The sequence below is a fragment of the Canis lupus genome, chromosome X (assembly GCF_011100685.1).
Source record: "Canis lupus familiaris isolate Mischka breed German Shepherd chromosome X, alternate assembly UU_Cfam_GSD_1.0, whole genome shotgun sequence".
In the NCBI taxonomy this organism is placed as follows: domain Eukaryota; kingdom Metazoa; phylum Chordata; class Mammalia; order Carnivora; family Canidae; genus Canis; species Canis lupus.
In genome coordinates, this window is record NC_049260.1 from 33,568,606 (window position 1) to 33,590,953 (window position 22,348).

At 46.6% G+C, this 22,348-nt stretch overlaps 1 protein-coding gene across 2 annotated transcripts in view; it reads left to right on the forward strand.

Annotated features, from left to right (window-relative positions):
• Positions 1-22,348, forward strand: part of TSPAN7 (tetraspanin 7) — a 128,599-nt gene that overhangs the window by 88,883 nt on the left and 17,368 nt on the right. For both annotated transcript variants that reach the window (XM_038587174.1, XM_038587175.1), the window contains 2 exons: positions 16,106-16,294; positions 20,143-20,217. In XM_038587174.1, the coding sequence (XP_038443102.1) occupies positions 16,106-16,294; positions 20,143-20,217 (264 nt within the window). The remainder of the gene's footprint in view (positions 1-16,105; positions 16,295-20,142; positions 20,218-22,348) is intronic.

The window sequence follows — 22,348 nt, forward strand, 5'->3', positions numbered from 1 at the left end:
TTGTCAGTCTCTGTTGGGTATGTGAATCGGGAGGTGCTCTAATGGGAGGTGTTCAAATGGGAGGCTCTTGTCACTGTGTAGAGAGAGCTACACTGCACAGAAGGAGAGGGATGTGGTCGGTGTGCAAGAGAAGAACATCCCAGAGCCCTTGCTGTGGGGGCGGGAAAGAGTAACATTCCTGGCTCCCATCCTCGGAGTTACCAGCCACCTGCTGCCCGTTAAGACACCTGCAGCCCTCAGGAAACACCCCATTTTTGCTCATGGATGGCCTAGCCATCCTTTTCCCTAAAGCCACACAGCCCACAGTTACAATACTTTCTGATTGAACAACCTAAGGCAAAATGGGTTGGAAGAACATTCGAGCAAAGAAGACAATACCCATCGATTTCAGGGGTCAGAATATTACCCTGGTGCCTGCTGGTCCATGCTGTCAGCAAGTCAATGTAGTCCCATGGTCACAGTCACAAACAGCGTGTTCCAGGCCTTCGGATGACCCTTGGCTTTGAGTGCAAACATGTGATAAGATCCAGTGGCTTCCCCCATGGTGGGAAAAAGTGTCCTTGGTCCTTAGCTTGTGTGCAGTACAGGGAGGGCTTCTCAGTTCTGATTCCTGAGAGGTTCCTTAAGAGGAGTGGTCAGTGGGCTGGCCACTTTGACCAAACACCATCCACCAGTGAGGAATAATTGCTGCTTTTCTCCAAGAAGCTTCGCTTTCTTTCTTTCTTTTTTGTAAAAGATTTTATTCATTTATTCACGAGAGAAGAGAGAGGCAGAGACCTAGGCAGAGGGAGAAGCAGGCTCCCTCTGGGGAGCCCAATGCAGGACTCAATCCCGGGACCCCGGGATCACGACCTGAGCCAAAGGCGGAGAACGCTCAACCACTGAGTCACCCAGGTGCCCCGAGAAGCCTAGCTTTCTAAAATAAGTTGCTGATGGTGACTTTTAAGAAGAGGAGGGGCTTCCGTTTGTGACCTGTGAGTCGGGGGCACCCAATTACCAAGTCCTACTCTTCCAAAGTGCTCATTTGCTTTAGACCACAGCAGCCCTATTCCTTTCTAAGCAAGAAACGGAAGCAGTGTGGCAGTCTGCAATGCTGCTGCCACGCTTGACTGGTGGCTTCTTTCCAGTCCTGTTTGCCTCTCCCATCCTGTGCCCTCTCCGCAACCTCAAGGTCCAAAGCCCGTTGATGTGTCCTAGATGTGTCCCTGTTTGCTTCGGGAGGACTCCCTTTGATCACGTGTAGTTATCCAAACTGAGCACGAGGTACCAGAGGATGTACACAGTTAATAACATAGCCCCGTGAGGCACTCCTCTGTTGCTGGGGCGTGGCTTACGGGGATGCAGCAAGGTGTCCACCAAAGGTTAGAGTGCAAGGTAAAATGCTGTTTATAAGAGCACCATGGAAAATCCGTAACACGTTCATGGGAGGATGAAATGATCACTGTCTTAGAGCGTCGGGAAAGGCCTCTTGGTGGAAAGGACATTTGAGTTATGCTTGCAAGGGCAGGTAGGACCTGGCCGGGCGGCCGTGGGGCAGGAGGGCAGAGCACGTGGAACCAGCACATGCCACTCAGGAGAGAGCTTGCCAGTGGCAGCCATGTCCCCTCATGGGTACAAAGTAGATCTGTATTTGCCCCCATAACCAGGACCAAGGGCTAATTATCTAGCTTTTCTAAGGAGCTATGGAATTGTTTGATAGTGAACAGATTTCTGGTGCATGTACCATTACTTACAGCAGCTTTTTAGATACTTTCTTTTTTTACTTCCAGCATACGTCAGGTTTCTGACAGAATCGTCTATATGTGAAAGAGCAGGAAGGCTGCCTCTACAGCTTTTATAAATTTATCTTTAACCAGTTTCCCTGATTCTTCCAAGTCAGCTAGGATTTCTGACTAGGTGAGACAGGGTCGAGAGCGTGTTTGCCTCAGGAAAATAAAAGTATTGTAATATTGAAGCAAGCGTTCCTTCAAGTGCCATATCCCCTTTTCAAGAACATGGCTCATTTGAGTTGCAACCTCATTATGCTGAACAGGGATTTCTGTTGCTCTTCATGTGGAAAAATTATGTGACCTAATCTCCTTTTGGAGATTAAACTTGGAGTCTGGGAAAATGGTTTCTCCGGTTCCTGTGTTGCTAATGCTCCTCTTCGTTCATGTTTGAAAATCCAGGGAAATAATTGGCTGGGAAATGCACAGAGCTTCCAGGATAATAGTCAGGAACAGGATGACTTTTCAGGCAATTGTGCCTTTCCTGCTGGCTTCCCATCCACAGGACTTTTGTCCCACGGTTGCCTCTGGAGACTCTGTGGGAGTGCCCAGAAAGCTGTTTACCTTCTGTTGTCACACTTCCCAAGGCAACCCACTCCATTTTGGACAAGGCCTATTATTAGAAGTTCTTCCCTGTATTGAGACAGAAATCTGTTTCTCTATAACTTTCCCCAATACTGGCTTAAATATAGACTTTTGAGGACTGACCTAGAAACACAGGCACCACATCTAACACTGCTTCCAAAAGAAAATGCATTCAGAGTTCCAAACAAGTAATGTATAAATAATCCTCTGGAACACAACGCCATTCATAAGTGGGCACATGCCCGGTCGTGGAGACGGGAGGCATGTGCCAGCAAAGGAGATGAGAGAAGACTGGTGCTCACAGGGTCAGGCTGTAGAGTCCATCCATTCATGCCCTTGCCCTTCCCCATGTTTCCTACATGTTGACAACTAGAAACTGCCCAAGAAACTTGTGGAAATTGGTTCAGAATGCTGGTTTCCTCAAAACCCATCCTAAAGAGTTACCTAGACAGTGTAGAGAAAGCTGGACTTCCTGCTACATCACTGCCTTTCCTGGACCTCAGGCCCTGGGAGCTGGCCCATATCGCTCACACTGCCGCAGAATGCAGAGTCATGGTAGGGTGGGGGAGAGCTGCCTTAGAGTTGGACAGAAGTGAATTTAACTCTGGACGGTACCCCTTATTAGCTTTGTGACTTCGAGCAAATTGCCAAGCCTTTCAAAGACTCAGTTTTAATTTTTTAATTAATTAATTTATTTGATAGGGAGGGGACGGAGGGGAGAAAGAGGCAGAAGGAGAGGGAGAGAGAGAATCTCAAGCAGACTCCTCGCCTAGTGGGGAGCCGAACACAAGGCTCTACCTCATGACCCTGAGATCAAGATCTGAGCCGAAATCAAGAGTCAGATGCTTAAATGACTGAGCCACCCAGGTGCCCTACAAAAGCCTCAGTTTTTAAAGGTGTATTTTTCATCTGCAGAACAGAAATGAAGGATAAATGTGATGAGGCATATAAGGAGCACAGTACCACTCAATAAATACCACTTATCACAGGCGTGCACAGGTAACTGTTTCTGGACTATGCCCTTAGTTTGTGATGGACGGGTCACATTCCCCTGCCAGGCTGTGGGGCAGGCAGATAATGCTGCCACCACCTTAGCTGGCAACTCAGCCCATCACTTTGGGTCAGAGCTGCTCCAACCGCTCCAGCTACAGAGTGGATTCCCCTCATATGTATTTCAGCTACACACTTAGCTGTTTTCTCAGGTTGAGACCTGGAGTACTTTAGTTTCCTAAACTTTTCCCAGAATGTGCTAGTTTTCGGTGTGCATGCCAAGCTGTACTGATGCTTCAGATTGGTCCTCATGTCAACTTGGGTGTGATGTGTGTGATACTTAACATTTCTGGCTCATCCCCGCATGTACATCAGGATATTTATTCCCCATCCTGGTTCATTTAAAGTATCAAGCTGTAGCTCAGAACAGGACATATTTCCATTTCTCTAGGTTTTCCTGCTTGGAAGGGGAGAAATACTGGACAGCGTTTTTAAATAAATCAGCACCACGCCCTGGGGTTTTATTTATTTATTTTTAATTGTGGCAGCCAAATTCTCAGAGTTGAGAATCAACCTGGCATAATTTCCAGGATGGATAATGCTGGCTTCTATGTTTCTCTTAACAGAGGAAGCAGGGGCAGAGGGTTAGGGAAAAAGAACCTTCTCCAGGGCAGGCTACCTGGGAGGACATTAAGGAAAGGCAGTGATTGAAGGCCAGGGCTTTGAGTGCCTATTCTGCCACTTAGTGGTGATGACCTCAGGCAGGTTTTATAGGATTATTAGGAGATTGAGCTAGCCAAACCATTAAAGCACTTAGCATAGTGCCCAGCACTCAGTAAGCACCCCCTCCAGACCTCCCCACCCCTACCCCACACTGTTGTACATGTTTCAAGACAGAAATCTTGCTGGTATAAGCACTGCTCATTCTCTTGACTCCTAACCATTAATTATGGACCTCATGGAGTTATAGGATGTTAGAGCTTCGCATTACATTTCCATTAGTGGATTAGACCTAGCCTGTTCCCGCGCTTTCTCATTTAGTCCCCCTTGTGGTCAAAAGCAGACATTTATGAACCAATGTGCTGGATTAGAAGCAAATTGGCCAGAGAAGAGGTTTTTATGAGTGCAACTGCCTGGCCTTAGGAGAGTCAAGTCCATTGTTTGGCTTACTTAGTGCAGTGCCCATGACCGTAGTAGATCTCCTGGCCTCCAACGCTCCCACTTACCTACCAGCCTGTCCTCTTGTATCCCATCACTTAACAAATATTTACTGAGCACTTACTATGGGCAGGAATTTGTCTTGGCTTTGAGGATACATCAATAAAATAGGCAAAATCCCCTGACCTCATGGAGCTTGAAATTCACTTGGGGAGATAGACGAAACAAGTAAATCAAATAGTGTTTGCAGATGGTAAGTGCAGTAGAGAAAAACAGGTTGTGAAAGGGAATAAGGAATGCTGGAGGGGCAGGGTTCTAGTTGGAAATGGGGTCATGAGGGAAGGGCTCATTGAGGAGCAGAGACTTGAAAAAACGAGGGGTCTCTGAAGTCCAGGCAGAGGAAAGAGCAATTGCAAAGTCCCTGGGGCAGGAACCAGGCAGGGAGCACTTGGGGCACCCCCAAAAGGCCCATGAGGGCTGGAGCCCAGTAACCAAGGAGGGAGCCACTGGAGGTCACATGGGAGGAACTGGGTGGTAGAGTTCAGGGCAAGTGGGGCCTTGAGGGCCAGGGTTGAGAACACTGGCTCCTGCGCTGTGAGGTGGGATGTGTAGAAGGGTTTTGAGCCAACGAGTAATATTATTGGACTCTGGTTTAAATGAGATCGTCCTGGCTGCAGGGTTGAGAACAGAGCATGGGGGTAAAGGTAGAGGCAGGGAGAGAGGCCACAGATGATGGCTTGGCCCAAGTGGTAGTGGTCGAGATGGTGAAGTACCCTCCGTGCTTTTCTGAAATAACATTTATTTTTTGGCCAAGAACATGTGTTATTACTTAAAGTTAATTTTTTTTCCTGCAATACCCTGTCCATATTAGACATCTGAATTGTCCCTGTGTTTTTATTTGGTGGCGGTATCACATATGTGTGTGATGTGGATATTTGAATATTGAAAGGAAAGTTAATTAAATCACTAATAGAAGGGAAGCCTGGGTGGCTCAGCAGTTGGGCATCTGCCTTCGGCCCAGGGCATGATCCTGGGGTCCCAGGATTTAGTCCCGCATAGGCCTCCCTGCATGGAGCCTGCTTTTCTCTCTGCCTGTGTCTCTGCCTTTCTCTCTCTGTCTCTCATGAATAAATAAATAAAATCTTTTTTTAAAAATCGCTAATAGAAGTGAGGGGTTTTTTTCCCCCTTAAATGATCTCAGGATAAATTTAGGATCACTGAAAGAAGACCACCTTACTATTTGTAAGAATCTGGTTATTCAGTGCTGCTTGTGTGTTTCCTCCACAGGTTGTTTTACTCATCTAATTATAGGCCCTCTTTTTGGCCCTAATCAATGCCAAGTTCATCTGAAAAGAGACATGAGCTCCCCTAAACATCCCACCCCTACAGCCCCCATCAACACATAGCCAGATCGAGCACAGGCCTTCAGGGATCACCTCACTATGTTCTAATCTCATCCTGTTTATGCATGTTTGTATGAGGTATAAGTATACATGGAGGATGATGGGCTTGTTTTTGGTATTTTGAAGATGATGATTGTATATAGAAATGATGCAAAGAAAGTTTTCCCTTTTGCAAATAATGGAACCCCTGGAAAGCTAAATCTGTTCAACAACATAATCATGGGAGACATGTGCTATTCAGTCACAGATTGGCATTTCAGTTCACATGTATGGAATCACTGATAGGACTAGTTTATCCACATTCATTCCTATCCTGTAGCCCCCAAGAACATGGCTACTGGAAGGGAGCTGAATTTGAAGACGAGAGATTGCCAGTAAGATTCACTGTGCATTATTGAGCTCCCACCCTGTGCTCATCATGGGCACAGTGAGTGGCTTTCAAATTGAAAATTGAGAATCATACTCAGACAAGCAGTGATTCTATTAAATGTGCTTCAGGACGGAATTTCTGAATGACCTGTTGTCTTGGAAGATCGGGCACAGGATGCGGGTGAGGCTTTGGTGGATACGGAGGAGATAAAGGACCTTCTTTCCTCCCACAAGACTCTTCAAATCTTGATATGCTCACAATTAACAATGCAGGGCAGGATAAACGTGCAGTCAGCAGAAACCTTCTGTCAACGGGCATTAATAATACGGTCGTAGCTCTTGTTTATAAGCTTACCCTGACATGATCTCCTTTTAAAATAGCTCTTCTTATTAGTGTGGAATCTGATACATCTTTTCACAGCACTGGTCCGCTCCTAGGTCACCTGAGGAGGGGAAGCCAAGGAAGTGGTTTCTCCCCACGGCACTTCCTTCAGTTGCTTGGCCACCTGCTAACGACAGTGATAAGGCTGTTCGTTGGTGCTCCTGGCACTCACCTGACTCTGTGTGTGTGTCAGCCAGGCCAACAGATCTTAAAAATATGAGTGAAGTCAACTTGGGGGTTCCATGGAAGACATGTGGCATAGAGGGAATCCCCCAGACATTAAACTCCTGTCACTGTAGCCACTACAGCTGGTCCTGATTTCTAAGTACCCAAATCTCCCCATAAGTGGCTTTGCTGCCCCAATTCTTAGTAGGCATTCACCTTTACGCCATCTATTTATATATCTGGGTCATCAGAGAAACCAGAAGTGTGAACTATGGCCCAACAGTCTTAACCTCTGGTTTGTTCACTTCTTTCTTTTACATGCTCTTAGAGGCTTGAAATTATAACAACGCTCCCTGTTGGTGTAAATCAAAAACCTAAGTCCTATTTTGAACCTTCTCAAGGAGAACTCAGCAATACTTAGATGAAAAGTAATGCTGAGAAACTCAGAATAAGCTGCCCTTAAAATTTTCTCCTGGATATAATGGGACATTTTTCAATGTCCTAATAAACACAGGCTGAAATTCTCTTTTGCTTCTGGGAGCCTTTCTTTATGGACTTTATTTAAGAGGGAGGAGACCCAAAGTCCAGAATCTTTTAGGGTGATAGACAGGAAATGCAAAACCAATTCAAGGCTGCCCATTCTTTCTCGTTTCCTAGTAGGATTTGCAGAGTCCCTAATAACATATTTGGAAATTTCTGTGACCCTTTGTTGAATAATGGAATTAAGTAGAAGGTAGAACCGATTGGGCTCATTTGAAGGCATTTAGTAATTCAAGTAGTGAAAGGCTATTTGCATAAAGTGGTCTTGATTATGATTTGAGCAACTGTGTAGCCCTGACTTTCTGTGAGAGGTCTATTTCCAATGTCTCCACCATGTTCAGACCCAGTTTTTGATTCAGGAAGTACTGCCAACATATTGATCAATTTCTACTGCTTCTTGGGCCTTTAGGACATTAGAGATGATTCAGTGTCCAATCAGCCACCTCTTGAGCCCCTCCCCAGATAGACTCCCCCAGGCTGAGTACAAAGCCCAGCCAGCACAGGCCCTTGGTGAACGCCTAGGTCTGCATCCTAGGGAACAGTTGGGCTTGATCTTGGCCCCTCTGAGGACCACTGGGAAACTCAAAGAAACACATAAAAACTTGAGCACAGGAAGGTCTCCTATAGATGTTATGGGGCCAGGCCTGTCATTTCACAGATGAGGAACGAAGGCACATCTGCAACATGATGGGTGCAAGCTGGTGGTTGCATATTTAAGACATCTGGGAGGACGGAAGCATTGTTTGATAGACTTAAAGCATCCCTGGAGCCATTTCCTATGACACGGTCAGCTGCTCTACTACACATGTGAAGAAAGGCCTGTGGTGAGCCCACAGCAGGAGCCGGAATTCCTTAGCTTTTCATAGTGCTGTTCAAAGCCCTTTTCATATTTTCAGAAGCATCTATGTATGATCTGTTAGACAGTGTGCACATCAGATCCTGGCCGCTCACTGGTAAAATCCAAATAGAAGCTAGAGTTTTTGACAAATCACTCTGGGCTCATGCCCTAGCTCCTGGAATTTGAATTCTATGAATTGGCTGCGGGATGAATAATATTCAAATGTAAAACACAGTTGCAGTGGGCTTTACTGGATATATAAATAAAGAGTACCCTGTCTGCCCATTGGCATACCTGGAGCCCAACTGCACTGGCCTTTTGTTTCCAGTAAGTCTTTAGGAGAAAAACAAATCTCTTTCTTTGCGTGTCTCCTACTTCTCCTGTTGGCAGCCACCTTCATAGACTTGTCCACTCGGTTCTGCCGCATCTCCTCACTGTTCCCCAAATTCCAGCATCATCCCCCGACATTCTAGTGACTATCTTCCTCAAGCCTTAGCCCTGTCCGTCCTCTGCTTGTTTCCTGAGACACCTCTTTCCCTTGACTGTCACTTCCGGCCTCGGCCCTCACCTGCATCTCTGACTCATTCCCAAACTGTGGCCTCACATCCATGAGCACCTTCTGAATGTTCCCTTCTGAGTGCCTTTGGTCATGTGAAACACAATAGAAAACAGGGCCAGGACCAGACAGTCTCTGGGTTTCCTAATGGTTCTCAAACTCAGTTGTTTCCTTTTTTTTTTTTTTTTTTTTTTTTTAAGATTCTATCTTTCTATTCATGAGACACACAGAGAGAGGCAGAGATGCAGGCAGAAGGAGAAGCAGGCTCCCCACGGGGAGCCCAATGCAGGACTTGATCCCAGGACCTTGGGATCATGACCTGAGCCAAAAGCAGACACTCAACCCCTGAGCCACCCAGGTGCCCTCAAACTCAGTTTTAGACAATCTGTGTTTAAGATCATATCAATTCTCTCCCTCTTCTCAATTTCCATGTCCCCTTTTAATGATCATGCTAATCTCCCTGTCCTGTAACATGTGCTCTCTTCCATAGCCACAAAGGCAAGAGAGCAAAAAGGTTGGGTTGGCTAACATAGTCTCCTAGAAAGAAGCAGCTCAAAGCATATGTCTTATTGCTCTTAAGATGACATGTCATCTTCGTATAAGAAGTAAAGCTTGTTGTTAAGCTAGTGACCTAACGAATTTTTGAGCATCTGTGTAGAACTGCAATGCCTGACCCCCTGGGCATTTCTTTCCTTCTCTTTCCCAGCAGCCAGTTGTCACCTCAGGAAGCTGGCAGAACAGTGGGCAGTGAGTCCAGAGCCGAGCCGACTTTCCTACTCCCACTGCCGACAGTTTGTCAGTCACAGGAAGGACCTAATAAACTTTCTAGTGCTTATTTTCCCAGTGGGCACATCCCTAAATAGATTTCAGAGTGAATAAGCATGTCAAGTTGGAGATTCTGATTTGTTGTATCAGAATGTTAGAGCTGGAGGGAGGCACTGGAAATCAGTGTTTTCCACCTGCTGATCTTACAGAAGAGGTAACAGAGGCCCAGAAGGGTTAGGTGATCTGCCCAGAGTCACACAGCTAATTTGTAATAAACTGCAACTGAAGCCCTAGGATTCTAACTCCCAGCCCAGAGCTCTTCCCTTCACCTACCTTTAAAAAATACTGGCTCCTCTCCTGCTCCTCATCTGGAGTGGGTTCTCAGGATTACTAGAAAACCCCAATAAATTCTGCCTCTTAGTCCAGTGCAGTATTTTCACAAAAAAATTGTAATAAGATCTTAAGTTGTAAATGTAACAGATTCACACTCTTACTTCTTCAAGTTCAAAGAGAAAACCGCGACGTGGTGGAAGCTTGCTGGTTTGTCTGCCTTTCTGGTTGCCTTATTATCCCTGTGTACAAAATCAGGTCAGAGCACTGGGCAAAGCACCCTGCCCCGCAGTCTCCTCAGCATCACACTTCAAGTAAGAGTGGGCAGAAAGAATAGTTTCTGGCTGCTGCTTAAAATCTGACTGCTGAGGACCCCGTATTTTAATGCTTTCATGACTACTTTAATTATTTAATTGTACTTATTTTAATTATGATATGTATGGAGTTTCCGTGTCCTGTGCTTCTTCTGAGTTAGAGAATTGGAGTTGAGGAAGAACTTTTCACAGTGCCTCTGCGTGGAGTCACCAGGGGTGAATGAACCTGGAAGCCTCTGGGATGATTGATCTGTGGCTTCACCTACCATGCCGTCTGGCTGAGATTTCGGCCTACAGTTTTTTCTGTGTGTTTCTTTAGGCTGGTTTTAGTTCCTGTGCCTTCTATCCCATATGGCTTCTTAGGATGGGGTGCCTTCAAGAGAGCTTGTGTTTCTATAATTCAGCTTTTCATGGTCTTTTTTTTCCTTTAATTGCATAATACATGGGTTCATCAGCCCCACCTATAAGAACAGATACACATTATGCCAATGGTGACACAGGTGCATACTTCATATCTTATGCAATTAAGGAAATAAAGAATACATGGATTTGGCTCTGTCAGACCCAAACCTGGGACAGCCTTTCATGGGCATGAGAGGAGCTGCTGCTGTGGTCTTTGTGCAGAGGAGGCAGTGGGTTCCAGTGAAATGCCCACAGGCATGTGGGAAAGATAGAAGCACCGTTTCTCTGGCTCCTCGCTGAGGACCAGGATGCTGCAGGGACGGTAGAGAGCTTTCCCAGCATTAGCTGTGTTGACCTGGTTGGCAGGGGGGCAAAGGACAGTACTGATCTCAGCTCCTGCTTCCCCAGTATTCACTTCAGGATGAAAACAAACCTCAGGATGTCTCTTCCAGGACATTTTGGACACCCCGTGGTATATTGGCCCCCATCCTACCTGTAGAGCCTTTCAATGTGATTTTAAGGTAATGTGAGCCATCTCATTTTCTAGTTCTGATCTACTTGTTCTGATGCTACCATTATAGCTTTTTCAGCCTCCTCACCAAGCCCAAATTAGAAGTAGCCGGAGGCACTCTGCTGCCCATGTATTCTGAGCTGCAGAGGAAGCACACAGAAAATGTCGAGCGGCCGGGAATGCAATGAGACTCTGAGCCTCAGCCTACCTACTGCTGGCGGGCCTGCGCTCCCAGCTTGTGGTTGACATGAGAGCGGCACCTTACCTAGGCCACTCATGTGGGCTCTGAACTGTAAGCTCTGCTTTGTCCCGTCTTCAGCCACACTGTTTGCTGCTTGTTAATGGAGCCTTCTGGGAAAGAAGCAAAACTTCCATGAGAAAGCTAAACCCAGTGACCACACCGATTGGTTTAGAAATTGCAGGGCTCTGAGGAGCTCAGATACAAAATTGCTTTGGTGAGCCCTGAGCCTCCTCATTGTGACCAAAAGCAGAAGAGATGTGTCAAAGGGACCCGTGCCTTGCTTGTCACCCTGTGGGTGCTTGTAAAGGTACACGTAGGGGTGAGCATGTGTGTGCACATGCGTGTTGGAAGGAACCAAGAAGAAAATCACACAGATAACAATGACTTTTCTTTTTTTTTTTTTATTTTTTTTTTTTTTTATTTTTTTTTTTAATTTATTTATGATAGTCACAGAGAGAGAGAGAGAGAGAGAGGCAGAGACACAGGCAGAGGGAGAAGCAGGCTCCATGCACCGGGAGCCTGATGTGGGATTCGATCCCGGGTCTCCAGGATCGTGCCCTGGGCCAAAGGCAGGCGCCAAACCGCTGCGCCACCCAGGGATCCCAACAATGACTTTTTTAAAAAAAGATTTTATTTATTTATGAGAGAGAGAGAGAGAGAGAGAGAGAGGGAGGCAGAGACACAGGCAGAGGGAGAAGCAGGCTCCATGCAGGGAGCCCGATGTGGGACTCAATCCCGGGTCTCCAGGATCATGCCCTGGGCTGAAGGCGGCACTAAACCACTGAGCCACCCGGGCTGCCCTAACAATGACTTTTGACTTTGGCTGATCTTTGTATGTTTCTTACCTTTGCTGAAAAGTGTTATTATAGTAGACAAAATGAGAGAAAGCATGAGCTTGTTTTATGGATTTCAGCCCTTAGCTTGTGGGTTTTTTTTTTTTTTCCTTCAACTGCCTGGCAGTTCCATCCAGTACTTGCCCCAAGTCCACCACCACTACCACCACCCACTGTGGTTTCTATCACCGTAGGGCGCACTGCAGCCCAACCTCCTTTCCCTTGTCCCGATCAGTTCTTTGTCTTTGTCCTTAGCATCGTGATTTCCCCAGACTACAATGCCTGCTTGGATTGGCAGGTTCCTCACAGAGATTCAGAGAGTATAGCAGATAGATAGCTAATAAGAAAATTCTTTCTCCTTCTCACATCTACAATCAGGTGTTTATTCATTTCACTCAGCAGACATGTACTGGACATTGACCATGTGCATGATGCACAGCTCCTGCCCTCAAGGGGGTTGCAGTCCTGGAGGTACATGGGATGGGGATAGGGCGCTGCATGACAGGGGCATACTACAGAGTAAGTTCTGTGTAAGGAGGCTGTGAGGAGTGGGTATGGTATGCCGTACGAGTTTAGGATATAGACAGGTAGTGATAGGAAGGGGAAGAAGTCTAGCTGGGATCGTCGTGAGCAAAGGCTGAGAAGTAAGATAGCACAGGAAATACAGAGAACAGCCTGGTTTTACTAGAACTACATAGAGTGCATAAAGAGGGCGAGAGAGATGAGGCTGCAGAGGTGGGTTCAATGTGTGCAAAATGCCTTGCATATGTGGGGTTCAGGCTTCCAAATGCAGAGTTGGTCCATCAGGGATCTCTGAATGTGAGAAGAGCAGCATTGGAGAAGGCCTTTTCTCTCTGGGCTGTTCTTAGATTCCCAGCAGATAGGTTCTAATGGGGTCCAGTCTCCACATCATTAGGAGAAAGAGTTCCTTAGAGGCTGACTTGGCTTGGTCAAGACCAAGATACTGGATGGCTTTTCTCCCATGCAATGTGGTATCCACAGTGTTGTGTTTCTTTGCTTCTGCTGGCAAGCTTTAAGAGGCACCTTTAAGGTCTGCAAAAATAGTATTCTAATTTTAGTGTAATTTACATTTTATGAACATTTTAAAAAGTGGATGTTACAGGTTTTGTGCTTTGCATGAGAGGGCTGTGCTATGCAAAGCAATGGTGGTGTTCAGAGAAATGACTTTTTGAAAGGAGGAAATGGGAATCAAAATGTGAATACACATTAGCCTTAAAATCTGGATGTGTGTTAACTTTGAACGTACTGCACATAATATTTGTTATGGTGGTAAGTGAACTTTATGAAATGACTGGTCACAGAAACCTAAACCGTCAGACTCTTATCTTGGGTCACTAAAGCCACTGCATCCCAATGACAACTGGCATCAGTGTGTGCAATACAGCTACTCAGCCTATGTCCTAAGTGTTACTGAGTCTCTGGGCGAGCAAGGCAGGGGATGGGGGAGTCAGTCACCTGAAAGAGCAAGTCTGTAGATGAGATGTATATTCAGCCTAAACAGTGCTTGGCTTAATTGAATTCTTGGTTTTGTTCAGTACGTTGACCTTGTGACATTATAGCATTAGGCAGATAATGTTAGAAGTGGGAAGTAGGGGAAGAAGTTTTTCTTTGGTTCCATTTTAGGGCCCCTCACAACATCCACCCAATGAAGAAGTTTTTTAAGTATATGACATTTGAAGGACTCTTTTAAAGAGGTAGAGGTTTCAAAGACCCAGAGAAGTGAAATGTATGTTCATTGGTGCGCATTTAATATTTCCTCTGTGCCTGGCACCATGCTACGCATTGAGTCATAAAAGATAGACCAGGCACTCTCTTTCCTCCCCAGTGTTCACTGCGTTCCTTTCCCTAATGAGTGGAGAGTTGAATCTTCTATTTTGCTTCTGGTGGATGAAAGGCATGTTATGTTTCCATTTTATGCTTCCATATGGCAAGAGAGGCTGTTCAAGGGAGCTACTTTTCTTGAGCAGCCACCAGGTGGCAGCAGAGGACTTGAAACTCTTGGCAGCATCCAGGTCTTGGTTTTCTTAACTCATTGAGGCCAACCCCTATAGGAACTTTTCAAAGGCAGGCAGACCTCCACTGGGCCACCTTCTCCCAAATATTAGGGTCAAATGCTATCTCCTCAAGATTGTATCACATTCATTCACCTTCCCCTTATGAAACTAGCACTGGTCCCTCAATCTTTTTCTGATGAAAAACTTTTTTTTTTTTAAATTTGTTTATTCATAAGACACAGAGACAGGCAGAGACATAGGCAGAGGGAGAAGCAGGCTCCCTGTGGGGAGCCCTATGTAGGACTCGATCCCAGGACCCCAGAATCACACCCTGAGCCAAAGGCAGATGCTCAACCACTGAGCCACCCAGGCATCCTTGATGTAAAGCTTTAATTGTATCTTTCGCAGATGGCCCTACAGAGTAGAGAGGTAACTGGGGTGGGGTCATGGGAATATCAACAAGCTCATGCTTTTCCCACTGATCCCTTCCTCCACATGGGTGGAGCGCCCTGCACAGAGAAACAATCTGATGGTGGAGCTTGGTGGCTCCAGACTGCGGGGCTTTTCAGAGTGTACAGGAGAGAGGCCCAGGCATCTTCACTGGCCCTGCCATTTGGTTCCTCTTGTAGCACATATTTAGGACAGTGTGTTGATGGACAGGGGAGACCTTGGCAAGGGTGAATATTGATGTGTATCATCTTGTTTTGCTCCTATTTCTCATTATGCCTCCTCATTTGGATAGCCAGGCTGAACAGGAAGCTGAGGCATCTGGGATAGGACATTGGGCCATAGGGTGGGGCAGAGCTGCGGAAGGGCTCCCTTGGACATCCAGGTTTCTTTCAAGACTCATGAGATGTCAGAAGAGGTGGCAGTTAGAGGGATGTCCATTTGAATGAGTTGCTTAGCTATTGGCAAACTGAAAGAGGGACCAGCCAGGGAAGTAGAGACACAAAGTCTGCCGCTGGGTCATGTAGCCTGCATGGGATGGAGGGCAAGGCATAGCTTGTAGCCCCAAGTCTGTCCCCTAAAGTCAGGGTCTGACTGATGCAAGGGTCTGAAGTTTAGACATGCTGTGGGGATTTCCTTTGGACCTATCAGCAGGATTTGCCAAATCGCATTACGGCTAATTCCAGGAGTGATTCAGATTCTTCTGTTGTTTTATATTGAATAAAGCACTGTAAATAAGGTAGTATATTGATAGGGATTCAAAGATATTTTGAGGGGATCCCTGGGTGGTGCAGCGGTTTGGCGCCTGCCTTTGGCCCAGGGCGCGATCCTGGAGACCCGGGATCGAGTCCCATGTCGGGCTCCCGGTGCATGGAGCCTGCTTCTCCCTCTCCCTCTGCCTATGTCTCTGCCTCTCTCTCTCTCTCTCTGTGACTATCATAAATAAATAAAAATTTAAAAAAATTTAAAAAAAGATATTTTGAATTTTTGCTTTTGTAGAGATTTTTGTTATAATAGTGAAAGGAAATCATCCTGTTCCATAAACTATCATGCAAAACATCCTTAAAATGTACTGTATCTACATGTGGCATTGAAGAGGACAGCCGACATTCTTATTGGCATTATGCCCAGCTCAGCATTGGGCGGCAGCTCTCTGACCGGGCCTGGGAGGGCTCTCAGACCTGTATTAACATGCATTTTTAAAAAGACAGCTTTAAAAAAAAAAAAGGTTCCTTGTTGTCGGCTAGACTTTCAATCCATAGGATAGCCACATATGGTTTTGCATAAGGGCCAGATCTAATTGTACAAAACCAAAGTGTCTTTACCCTCTGATGGCTTGAATGACTGGCCTCTGCCACTCCCCGCAGCTTCGGGACTCCTGCAGCAAGTGCCACTTGCCCACGGGAACATGAGTCTTCAGATCCAGGCCACATCACAATATCGATTCTCACCTTCACAGTTTCACTGTTTCTTCTCCCCCGCCATCCCTTTTCAGATCACTGGGGTGATCCTGCTGGCCGTTGGAGTCTGGGGCAAACTTACTCTGGGCACCTACATCTCCCTGATTGCTGAGAACTCCACAAATGCTCCCTATGTGCTCATTGGAACTGGCACCACCATTGTGGTCTTTGGCCTATTTGGATGCTTCGCAACCTGCCGTGGTAGCCCGTGGATGCTGAAACTGGTGAGTCTGTCACAGCACAATACTGCTCTTTCAACTACTTTTTGAAAAAAAATATCGATCACATGAAAGCAGCATGGCCTTTCCAAAAGCCCCACACAAGTCAATATGCCTTGACTCTAATTTTAGTCCAGACTCTTGCCTAATCCACCTTTTAATCCTTTAGAGGGCCAAATAACCCCAAACACAGCCTGGCACAAAAAATCCAGTTCTGGTCCCTTGGGGTAGGTGGTGACAAAGCAGTGGCCTGTGGTTGCAAGAAGCCATCTGTATCTTCATGGCAAGATGCCTTGGCCCAGTTTTGAATTCTTTCTTAGAAAGCTCTTCAGGTACGTAATGCACAGCTTTGGTGGGCAAGGCAGCATCCTGACCATAAGCAGCCTTTCAGCTTCCAGTTCCCACTGGAGAAATACTTTCTGCCTCCTTGAACTTGGCCATGCTTGGCTGTATGGGCACACTCTTCTTTGAACCTGCACACCCTGGCTCAGTGCTATGGGAGTTGAGCTAAGCCAGAGCTCCCTCACTCAAGGAAGGGTTGATGCAGTGCCAAATGGTGGCTACTAGGCCCAGTGCTTGGCACCTTTACTGTAATAGAGCACACATGGTGTGATGTTTCCCAAAGGGTAAGGGGCAGGCTGTTGCAAGGCTGTTACCACAATTCTTAATTTTTGGTAGACTCATTGCCTAATTGTCCACTCACTGCTCATGCTCTTCTTTAATGAGCATTAACATTGAAAGATTTTATAGATGTAGCAAGGGCCTCTCCTCAAAAGAACATTCTGTTTAAAGAGATTTCTTTCAGAGGCCTCATTTTGTGAAAGGGGAGAGTGGAGGGTCCCTCAGTGCTGTGTTGCCTCTACTTCCTGGTTTAGCCCTAGGTTAGGGTGACATTTACTCCCCTCGAGTGACTGATACAAGTGTGCAGGTAACTCACTCCAAAGGAACCACCTTCCAAAGTGGCACTGATGAGTCTCTTGACAACTTCATGGAGGGAGTGTTTGATCTGGCCACTTCTGTCCTGCAGACCATGCAGGAGGTCAATGCTCTGGCCAGCACTGATTCTTCTGGGTTGATGGAAAAGCCATAGTGAAGCCACATGGAGGCATTTCTGCTGCTGTCACCTGCCACTCGACGCTAGCACCCGGAGTCTGCCCTTCCAGGACTTCTTACAAGACTTAGGATTTCTTTTGGTCTAGTCCTCAACTCTGCATGCCTGCTTAAATCACCTGGGCAGCTTTTTAAAAACTCCTTTGCCAGGGTCCCACCTCCAGCCGGCTAAACCAGAATCCGTGGCTGCAGGGCCCTGGCATCACACTCTCCAAAGGCTCTCTACGAGATTCGATTGTACAACAGGGGTTGAGAACCTCCCGTTTAGTTCACTGAGTGGCAAGGGGAGAATCTACTTCAGAGGCATAGAAAAGAAAGATGGCTAAGAATCCCTGTGTCCAAACAAGAAGGGAGGAGGCCTGGCTTAGGTCTTTAGCGGCAGGGAAGTAACCTCTTTGGGCCACTGTCCTCATTTATGAAAGAATAGCATTGGACTAACTCAGCAAGGTTTCTTCCAGCCCAAATGCTCCACCTAAAGGGGGATGGCAGAGGGGCTACAACACTGGAACAGTTCTCTGTGGCTCTGCTGAAGCTGGTTTCAGACCACTCTGCCATCTCCTCCTAACACTTGGGAGCTCACTAGCAGGTGAGCCTTTGGGGAAGATTGCTGGGGGTTTTGTTTAGTTTTTGTCTTTGGTCTTTTAAAAACCCATCAGTTCCTTTTATGTGCTAGATGCTGTACTGGGTGCATAACCTGCCCAGCTTCACATGACTGGTGTGTGGAGAACTAGGGTTAGAACCCCTAGACGTCTCCTTCCAAAGCCAAGACTAGTTCTACTACAGTCTTTTCATGTGGAGAAAGCTCAACCCCTACCACCTATATTTAGTACAAGCTTTCCCCCATAGGCTTTTGGCCAAGGCCTTCTGAAGGAGAAGCAGCTGTTCTCTGGAAGCTCCTGGAAACAGGGAACTTCCCAGAGACAGGAAACTGCTGATCTGGCCGACAAGAGCGGAAGTCACTTGATTAACTCTCATTCTAGAATTGTATGGTTCTCATTTAACCTCATTAGTTGCAAAACAACTGAAAATAACTACTGCCATTTCATGGAGGCCCAGAGTGGCTGCCTCTTCTTTAGGAGCCCACAACAAAGTGAGGATTCCAACGTAGGAGGCCTTCTGACCACACATAGTCAAATGTCTTTGCTCCCACCTGCCTCCTGACACTTACTGCCCCTAGGATGTTCTGCTGGATTCTAGGCCTGGTGTGAGACTCTCCCTAGAGTCAAATGTGCTTCTCACTGCATTCTGTTGAGTTGACAGAATGTCAACCAAGTTGAGAGACAGATGTCATGTACGTGGGGCATTCTACTCACAACCGCATTTGCTTAGTGGCTGTGCTTTAAGTGCATGTAGAGACTTTTGTTAATATCGCAAACAAAACTGGCCTTCTAGGGGAGTATTTCCTCCTTTTAACATATGTGCCACTAACCAAGAAAAATAATTTATGATCCTATGCACATATGTACACTTATAAGTAACTAACACGACCATGTATAGTCTATCCAAATTCTATAGCATCACCTAGGACCCTTCCAAACATTCAGGACTGTTGTGTTTCATTTTGAGATGTGAAGAAACAGATTGTAAGACATATGCTTTGTCGGAAAAGAATCACTTCTCTTTCCTTTTATCTTCTTTTCAAAGCCACAAAAATGGAAACCCTTAATGTCTTCTAAGTACCGTGTAATTTATCCCTGAACTTAGGAGGCACGGGTGCACACCCGCGTGTGCATGCACACATGCACACACTTGGGAAGTATAGGAAGCATGAAATGAGTAAGAAGCAATAAGGGTTTTCAAGACTTACAAACAATGTTAGTAGTGTAGCTTGCTTGCTTTTTAAAGGCTATCAACTCTACGCACTGTGTGAAACAAGAGAGATAAGTAGCCTACTGGCCCTTGCCTTGATTAAGTGCTACATCCAAGCCCAATCACCATATTGAGGAAGCGTGTTGACCTGTGTGCATTGTGGTCTTTCTGTCAGCATGAGCTTGATACAGTTGCAAAGGAATGGGGTTTGAAGCCATTTTAGGAGATGTGCTCAAGAAAACTGGAGGGATTTACCCAAATGAAGAGAAGCAGCAGGTTCACATCATAGCTGTGTTCATGCATATGAAGGACCATTGCATAGGAGCAAGGTTGGATCTCCTGAAAGCGGTTCCAGCACCAAGGAGTGGAAGTTACAAGTAGGCCAACTGTGGCCAAGAGAAAGGAAGGCTTTCCAGCAACGGGAACAATTTGAAAACTGAATGGGCCACTAGGGGTACGAAGGTGGAGGAACTAGTCTAGGCTTGCAGAAACCACATGAAGGGTGCACACAGATGCCAGTTGACCATCATGAAGGAGGTCATATGAAGGATTCGCAGACAAGGCAGACCTGTGACCTCCAGAATCCTTTTTTTTCCCCCAGAGTGCTTTCTGGCTCAACCATTCTAACATCAAAAATAGGGGCTACCTGAGTTATAAAAAGCCCTTCCAGATTTCTCCTGGTTGAGCTGAGTCTCCGGATGAGCTCTCCTCAGCATGTGTGGCCCAGAACGTTTATGCATATTAAATAGACACATTTCTATATTGAGGCTCCTGTGGGGAAATCTGGACAAGAGTATTTTTAAACTTTTTCTCAACTTTGTCTGGGGGATATGAGCATTTGTGTGATTCCCTGTGATGAGAAGTAACCTCCCCTAAAGGAGCACTCCTTTTGATCCTAACGTGCCCTCCTTTGTCCCTATGTGCTTGATTTTCAGTATGCCATGTTTCTGTCCCTGGTGTTCCTGGCTGAGCTGGTCGCTGGCATTTCAGGCTTTGTGTTTCGTCATGAGGTGGGTATACACAAAGCAGAGAATTCAGAGGGTCTTTGGGAGGAGGATTTTTGAAACATCTTCAAATGTACAAGGGGCCACATGTAGGCTGTCTGGCATTTCCAGTGGTATGGCTGTTTTCGAAACATCCTTTCATATGGGCTGAAATGCCCAGAAAAATCTAAATGCAGGAATTTCACCAAACTTGACACCTTAGTTGTTGATCCTCATTTTCTTCCTTGAAATGGCTCCTGCATGAAAGGTTTTCCACCTTGTCTTAAAGCAGTGACCTTCAATGTAGTTTAAATATTCCTTTTAAAATACAGCTTCAGGGCACCTGGGTGGCTCAGTCGGTGAAGCATCTGCCTTCGGCTCAGGTCCTGATCCCAGGGTCCTGGGATCAAGCCCTATGTTGGGCTCCCTGCTTGGTGGAGAGCCTACATCTCCCTCTGCCACCCCCACCCCCTGCTCGTGCTGTCTCTCACTCTCTCTCAAATAAATAATATCTTTAAAAAAAAAATCGCAGCTTTAGCAAGGCACAGGTGGGTGTCTATATAATAAGATTTCTGTGACTGCTTGATTACTCCCAAAAAGCCTGCCCTCCCCTGTCTCCTCCACAGAGCCCTGGGGGCTGCCCCCCACCCCACCCCCCACCAACTGGGGGGTAGAAGCCAAGCCCAGGAGTGAGGGGCCCTGCTGCTCTATGTGGTGGTGAGGGGGAGAGAGAGAAGGCCATCATGATCTGAAACCCCTATAGCACTTTGTTTCTAATTGACATGTAATAGTTAAGACTTAAGAAGCTGGAGAAAAAGAATTCTGAATAGTTTTGTGATCGTAACTGTGGTTTCAAGGACATTGCTGACTGTCTCAGATCACATGTGACCCTCTTCCCTTGCACTGTCCCTGTGGCTGCTCTATTTAGACAATGAGGCAGAGACGAGACGACCTCATGCTGTCTGTAGCTACCATGGTGTCCCCTGTCAGATGTGTACAGTGGTGATAGGTCAGACAGAGTGTGCGCTACAATGAAGTACTGACCCTAACTCCCCCACAGCCTGTTATCGTACCCTATAAATCACGGTAAAACCAGAACTAGATACGCATATGTTAGAAAGGAATACAAATTCCTAACCAGATAGACATGGAAAACACGATGAGGCTGTGGACAGTCGGCCATGATCTGCCCCAGACCCCGCTTCTGTGCTTGGCCAAGTTGCGTTCTCAGGGAGCTTGCTCATGTGCTTTCTGCCCCTCTTCCCCATTGCTCTGGTTCTCCCCTTACCAGAGCTACAAGTGCAGGTGTCAAGGCCGACTTCTAGAGCCCATATTGTATGGGTGCTGCGTCTGGAATTAGGTTCCACATTCTTCTTCTCAGGTAAAACCTGATGAAGTCCTGGCTTCCACAGCCCTGGAGGTGCCCCCAGTGTGTGTGTGCACATGTGTGAACTCCAGATGCAGCTGAGCCCTTACCCACTTTCCTCCCACATGCTGCCATGACTGGGGTCCCTGAGGGGAGGGATCAGTCCATGGTTCCTGATAGTCAGGGCCTGGACACCCTTATCTACCTCACCTCTGTGCATCTGAAACTCTTAGAGGAGTGGTAGGTGGGGCTTACAACACCACCCATGGCCCACCAGCAAGGGGCTTGTTTCTTCAGTGGAAATCTTCAACGTGGTCCAGGGTCTCTTCCATGTGCACCTGCCCACCCTGCAGAGACAGTGCAGGTGCAATGAAATGAAATGAACAGCCAAGTGGAGCACCCACCATGGCTTAGAAGCTCTATGTGACTAATGTCCATTTATCTCTTGTAAGCAGTCCATGGGCAGAGCACCCAGTATTTCAGCAAGGAGCATGCCTATGTAAGAGAGTCACCATACTTCGCCCCAAGCTTCCCACCAGGCAATTAGTGTCATTGGCTGTCCTCCCACTCCAGAGTCATTTTGGCAACCGGGGGCAGTCCTACCATATGTGGGGAGTTGCCTGGTAACACACCTGACACCCCACCTTCAGCAGGTTTCCAGGGGAACAGAGCTTGAAAGTTAAGCCACAGCTGAATGTACTCACAGAGGAGCAGAAAGGGTTTTGTGAATTACTTAGCAACAAGGAAAGTTCATGTCCTTTCACCTCTCTTTTTGGCCTCGATGAAGACAGG